Source organism: Myxine glutinosa, chromosome 3 (genome assembly GCF_964187855.1).
Source record: "Myxine glutinosa chromosome 3, kmMyxGlut1.1, whole genome shotgun sequence".
NCBI lineage: Eukaryota > Metazoa > Chordata > Myxini > Myxiniformes > Myxinidae > Myxine > Myxine glutinosa.
The window spans coordinates 138,192,099-138,198,295 of NC_136263.1; the positions used below are offsets into that span (position 1 = coordinate 138,192,099).

Genomic DNA, 6,197 nt, shown 5'->3' on the forward strand with positions numbered 1-6,197 from the left:
CCTTGCAGACAGGTCAGCAGAAGCACGAGAAAATAGGTTGTTGATAAAGAACCTTTTGAGTCGCTAAATATCAGTAATTTATTATATTTTCCGGTTCACGATCAATGATCGATGTGTATATATACGTTGCTCGGCTTGGCTCCGCCCCTCCCCGAAAGCGCGTGCTGTGTCGCGCTTTTGACGTTCGCGAGACGAGGCTGAGGGCGTGCGGTGCGGCTTGAGGAGAACTCTATAATAAACAAAGTGCCATAACTTTGTCAAAAATGATCGAAACGTCATGAAGTTCGAACTTGATCTGTAACTTATCATGAGGAAACCATGTACCAAGTTTGAAATCATTAGCATTAAGAGTTTAGAAGAAAAAAAAAGTCCGGAAAACTGTTCTTTGCATGACGGACTGACGGACGGAGGGACGGCGTGCAAACCTATAGTCCCCTCCGGTATACACCAGAGGGCTGTAAAATTACAGAATAATGGCATGAGGTGAGTCATCCTGCTCCTCGTGTATCCCTGGCTTTTGTGTTATTGAATAATCTGTCTGCCTGTGCAGCAAACCCAATACAGAGTTTCATTTCTGCTGGAGTAGGTTGCAATCCCTGCTGGGTCGCTTCTCCAACACAGGACATGGCATGAATTTGCAAAAATTTGGAATTTTTACTCAGGTGCTGGCAATACCTCGTCTGCTCTTATCAAATGATGCTGTGTGATCTTTAATGTCCACGAAATAATGCTAGCAGACAAGATGCCCCATATAACGTCGTCCTGCCTGTAAAGCACCATGATGGCAATTTACAGTTGATTCGAGATTTGAACCCAGGCTAGACAGCTTGTGGGTGAGTGTGCATACCTCTAGAGTCTAGACTATCCTGTAGCCCTTTTGTATAATCCAAAAACAAAAAAATAAATTTTGTTTCTGACTAAGTCTGTTTATGCTGTAGTTGTTTCACTTCCCATTGCAACTGAGCTTTTCAAATAACCATAAATTTGTGCTTTCCATACATATTTTAGGACCCATAATCAATTGTTATTGCACACAAATCCATACATATTTTAGGACCCATAATCAATTGTTATTGCATACAAATCCATACATATTTTAGGAACCATAATCAATTGTGATGAGTCGCTCTTTCCCATTAATAGGTCATGCTGCGGTCATAACATGTACTCAAACATTTTATTAATAGGTTGTGCTTTTGCATTATTTGCAATTTTGTAACATACACAGATGTTGAACACATGTCCCAACTACATTTGCTTGTTTGATTTGAAATGAATTTTCTACTTCAATAAAAGGAATTTTATTAACACAGCACAAAGCATATTGTGTAATCTTTTAAATGGATAAAGCATTAACTTTCATCTTTTGACGAGGCTTACAATGAAGGTAAATTCAAATTTCAAAAGCTGGTATCTACTTGATTCACTTTACATCCCGATGTGAAAATATGCTCATAAAGGAATAAATATAATTTGGTGAATTCCTCCGAAATACCAATCCATTCTAATTTGACTTTCATCCAAGGAAAAAAATTAATTATTGTCTATGAAATAAATGCATGTGAATTAAATGTGGATTTCACGCCCATTGAAGAACCCACAGAAGCAGGTCCTGGCTACCTCCACCAAAATAAATAGAAAACTATGCAAGTTGTATTTGCAGTTGAATGAGGATTTGACTGGACCAGGCTATTGGTGCACTGCAGAAGGTCTTCTTCATCATGATCCAACTCTGTTGGGTTCAATGTAATTTGAGGCCAGTAAAAATGTACTCGAGTCAATTTTGCTATCTCATCTCTCTATCTGATCTTTGGTCTACTCCTGCTTCTTCCAGGGCCTTCTCTAGGTTTCCAGTTTTTTATTATCGTTGTCCCTTGGTTATCCTTTTTCTTTTCTTTTTTTCTTTGTATCCAGCCCAGTTTGATTTCAGGTTTTTGATTGACCAGATTGTCAAGTAATTTTGTTTTTCTCCAATCTGTTCGTTTCTCCCTTTTGGTTTTGGTTCTCTTGCCAACCTGCAATGGCAAGCATGGCATGGTTGCCAAAACCTCTCAACATGACATCACAATCTGTTTAATGATATTTTTCCTCGTATAAGGATGTGAAGTGAAAAAAAGAATCTGTTGATCGGATCTAATCATTTATCGCTGCATATCGATTGGTTAGTTGGGTTATACTTGGCCTTGTCACGACTTTTTTTTTTGTTGTTCTTGTTTCTAATTTTAGGGCAACCACACGTTCAGGTTCAAGTGTTAAGCACAGCAAGGAACGAAACCCTTCAAGAAGTGGTGCAGAGACCAGGGGTCTTAAACGCGCATCTGAAAGCCAGGAAAGCTCGGGCCGAAGGTCTGGCCGTGTCTCTATACCCCCACCCAAAAAGAGGCGGCGATGATTATGAGAAAGTATTGTAAAGCTTTTTGGATATTTTAAATGCACATAAAATTTTATCAAAAACTTTATAGCAAACTTTGGTTCAAACGCATTATTAAATTGACTTCCTGTTTTATGGTTTCAAATTGCATTCGTAATGAAAAAAATAGTCTCCGTCTTTGTTTATAATATACGGCCCATGCTACATGAAGAATTTTGTTTTCGGATGTGACCTTGTTTTGAGTCTCGGACACAACATTGTAGATGTCAAAGGAACCAGCTGTTCTTTACCGCTAACATTCTACCCCCTTTGTTGCCAACTGATTATCAGCACAGCAGTCTGTCTGGGTTTCAGTCTCAAGTCATGGCCTTGTTTCTTTCCTCTCTGACAAGAATTACAAAAGACAAGACATTAAGACATTGGCAAGTTGTAAACCCACCTGTTATATCACCACAGCATTCGGGAAAGTACCACCAACATATTAACTGAAGGCAGGAAATGGTGAATAAAAACCAAAAAACATAGTTTATGGTATGATCTTTAATGCCATTTGTAATTTTCATAGTGCATGGGCATGGTAGAATTTATTTAAATAACTCATGGGGAAGAAGCTCGTGAAATTTAATATAGCTTGGGATTTTTCTTGAACCAAAAAACACAATAAATTTTATGATTACGTTATGGTTATCAAAAAAAGAAAATGGATTTTGATATGTTATACATAAGGTTTATTGGAACATTATTACACTGATTTGTTTGATTTTCTTTGAAGGGGGTGTGGAGTGGTTATTTATTACTTTGTTTTATCGAACGTGGTAAAAATACAAAAAAAATAATGCTTTGATGAACTTAAAAGATTAAGTGGTTTTTTGTTGTTCAGGAATTTCCATTATGAAATTATTTTCTTTCATCAAATATTGAGTTGTATTTTAATTTGCGACCACGCCCGCCCCTTCGCCTCACCCCTCCACACCACCTCGCCCACCCCTTCGCCTCACCCCTCCACACCACCACTCTCCAACCCCACTCTAATGCATAATGCAACCCCAAATGCAGCTATCTTAAAAACCTCTAAAACTTTTTATTTTTGAATGACGTTCAGTGGAATTAAATGTTTTTAAATGGAATGGCAAAGTGGAATGAGGAAATATTTGTAGCAATAGGGCGGAGATGCTCCTACTGTACTTGTATTTTATTTTTCAAGTCAATAACAGGGCTTGCTAGCGAACATGGCATCTAGTAGTGTCATTGCCCCATTAGCACATATGAGCTATAAATGTAAATCGCCAAAAGGATTTTTGTGCTTTCATAAAGAAATTACCCACATATTTTTCACATAACTTTACTCCCTTAGCCCCACCCCACACCTTCACATAACTTTACTCCCTTCCTCCACCCCACACCTTCACATAACTTTACTCCCTTTCCCCTTACCCCCACCACACACCTACTACTCATATTCATGGAGTTTAGCTATAATAGCATATTCGATTTAGTAAATAAAGTACCAGGAGACTTTTACATCAGTTATAAGGACATTTGTAGACACAGGATAACCTCGTACAATGTATTGGATCAGAATCTGGGATCCCAGAATTATGAACAATATCATCAGACACCAACTGGGCTAATTCAAATGCTTTGACAGTGTTTAGTCTAGGGCATGTAATTTGAGATCCAAAGCACCAAGCAAAATAGGATGACAGGTTCTCCTGGTACAAAAACAAAAATAAAATGCCAAATATGCAGCCCATTCATGACGATAAGTTTTTTTCTGCACATGTGCTCATTGGTACAACTAATGACCAAGGTACTGTCATCAATCTTGGTTTCCTGTCAGTGCCATGTGGTGGAGCACAGATAGCCATTGGAACGTGATGGATCTGCCATCTAAAGTACAGCTGCTTCTTAATTTACTCCACATTAGAAATATATAGGTATAGGTACAGTAGCTGCATTGAGTGTGAAAATTCAGAGAAAATGAGCACAACAAAAATTGATCTACACCAGAATTAGATAATCACTGTTAACATTTGATAATCACAGCTCGGACATTTGGAAAATCTTTTATTTTATTTCTTCCCAAACCCTCAATCGTAATTGATTATGTAAGAAAATGCTGAACATTAGAAAAGGTGGATTTACATTACATTAATATCCAAAGCTCATAGTTTTTTTTTACTGTTTTATCACTTTTGTACTTTATTTTACACTATATTATACTGTTTCATATTGAGAATTTTTAATGTAAATGCTTTTTATACTTGCTGTTTCTTAAGTCATTTCTGCATATATTTGTATAAAAGGTTTCTTTCTCATAAGGAATTGTTCATTTTTTATGTGGTCTCAGGCTAGTGGAGTGAGCTACAAAATATTTTGCACACATCTCCTCCACTTCCCTTTATAAGTGAACACTCACACAGACAAATACAGAAGACAATACTGGACTTACAGTGCCAATAGAAAGTCTACACCCCCTTTCAAATTTTTCACCTTTTGTTGCCTTATCGCCTGAAATTAAAATGCATTAAATGAGGCTTTTTCCACCTTTATTTACACATCATAACCCACAACTTCCAAATGAAAAACAAATTTTACAAATTTCAGAAAATTAATTAAAAATACAAAAGTAGAATATCTTGGTTGGATAAGTGTCAACCCCCCTTATAATAAATAGTAAGTGTAAATTAGGTCAGGTGTGACCAATCACATTCAAAATCAACACCAAGTTAATTGACCTCCACCTGTGTTAAATGGTAGTGATTCTGATTATTTCAGAATAAAATCAGCTGTTCCTGTAGGTTTCCTCTGCTGGGTAGTGCATTTCACAGCAAAGACCCAACCATGAGCATAAAGGAGGTTTCAAAAGATCTCCGGGATAAAGTTGTGGAAAGGCACAGATCATGGGATGGGTATAAAAATATTTCAAAAGCCTTGATAATCCCTTGGAGCACAGTCAAGACAATCATTAAGAAGTGGAAGGCGTATGGTACCACCAAGGTCCTGACTAAATCAGGCTGTCCCTCCAAACTGGATGACAAAGCAAATAGAAAACTGATCAGAGAGGCCACCAATAGGCCAATGGCTACTTTGCAAGAGCTCCAGGCCTTTATGGTAAAGACTGGTCACTGTGTGCATGTGACAATATCCCAAGCGTTCTACAAATCTGACCTGTACGATAGGGTGGCCATTACTCAAAAAAGCCCACCTTGAGTTTCGTTTGAGGTATCCATAAAACCCCTCTGGAGATTCTGAGGCATGTGGCAAAACTTTTTGTGTTCTGACGAAACTTCACAAAAAGTTTTGTGTCTTGTATTTTTATTTACTCTGTGGCATGACTTGAAGCATCCTTACTGTGAAGCATGGTGGTGGCAGCATCATGTTATGGGGATGTTTCTCATCAGCAGGGACTACTGGGGCACTTGGCAGGATAGAAGGTAAAATGGATGGAGCAAAATAGAGACAAAATCCTAAAGGAAAGTCTGCTGCCATCTGCACGAAAGCTGAAATTGGGACAGAAGTTCACCTTTCAGTATAACAACGACCTGGAGCACACAGTCAAAGCTTCACTGGAGTGGCTGAGGAATAGGGTGGTCCACAGATATATGTAACTAGCTTACTGAGGAACGGGCTTATTTTAGCTGAGGATAATGACTGTTCCTGAGTTGCTGTGTTGTCATGATTTACACCGATAATAATACAAACAATTATTTTGCACAAATGTGTTGTGTTTGTGATATTACATTTTTATAGGCAATTTTGGTTGAAGATTTAGGTTGAATGTTTTTTTTTTCAAGAAAGAACCCCTCAGCACATACATAGGGGA

General features: G+C 37.9%; 1 protein-coding gene across 8 annotated transcripts in view; it reads left to right on the plus strand.

Annotated features, from left to right (window-relative positions):
* Positions 1-4,692, plus strand: part of LOC137423175 (uncharacterized) — an 83,650-nt gene extending 78,958 nt beyond the window's left edge. For all 8 annotated transcript variants that reach the window (XM_078774608.1, XM_078774616.1, XM_078774615.1 and 5 more), the window contains one exon: positions 2,227-4,692. In XM_078774608.1, the coding sequence (XP_078630734.1) occupies positions 2,227-2,392 (166 nt within the window). In that variant the 3' untranslated portion in view covers positions 2,393-4,692. The remainder of the gene's footprint in view (positions 1-2,226) is intronic.
* The last annotated feature ends 1,505 nt before the right edge of the window (positions 4,693-6,197 follow it).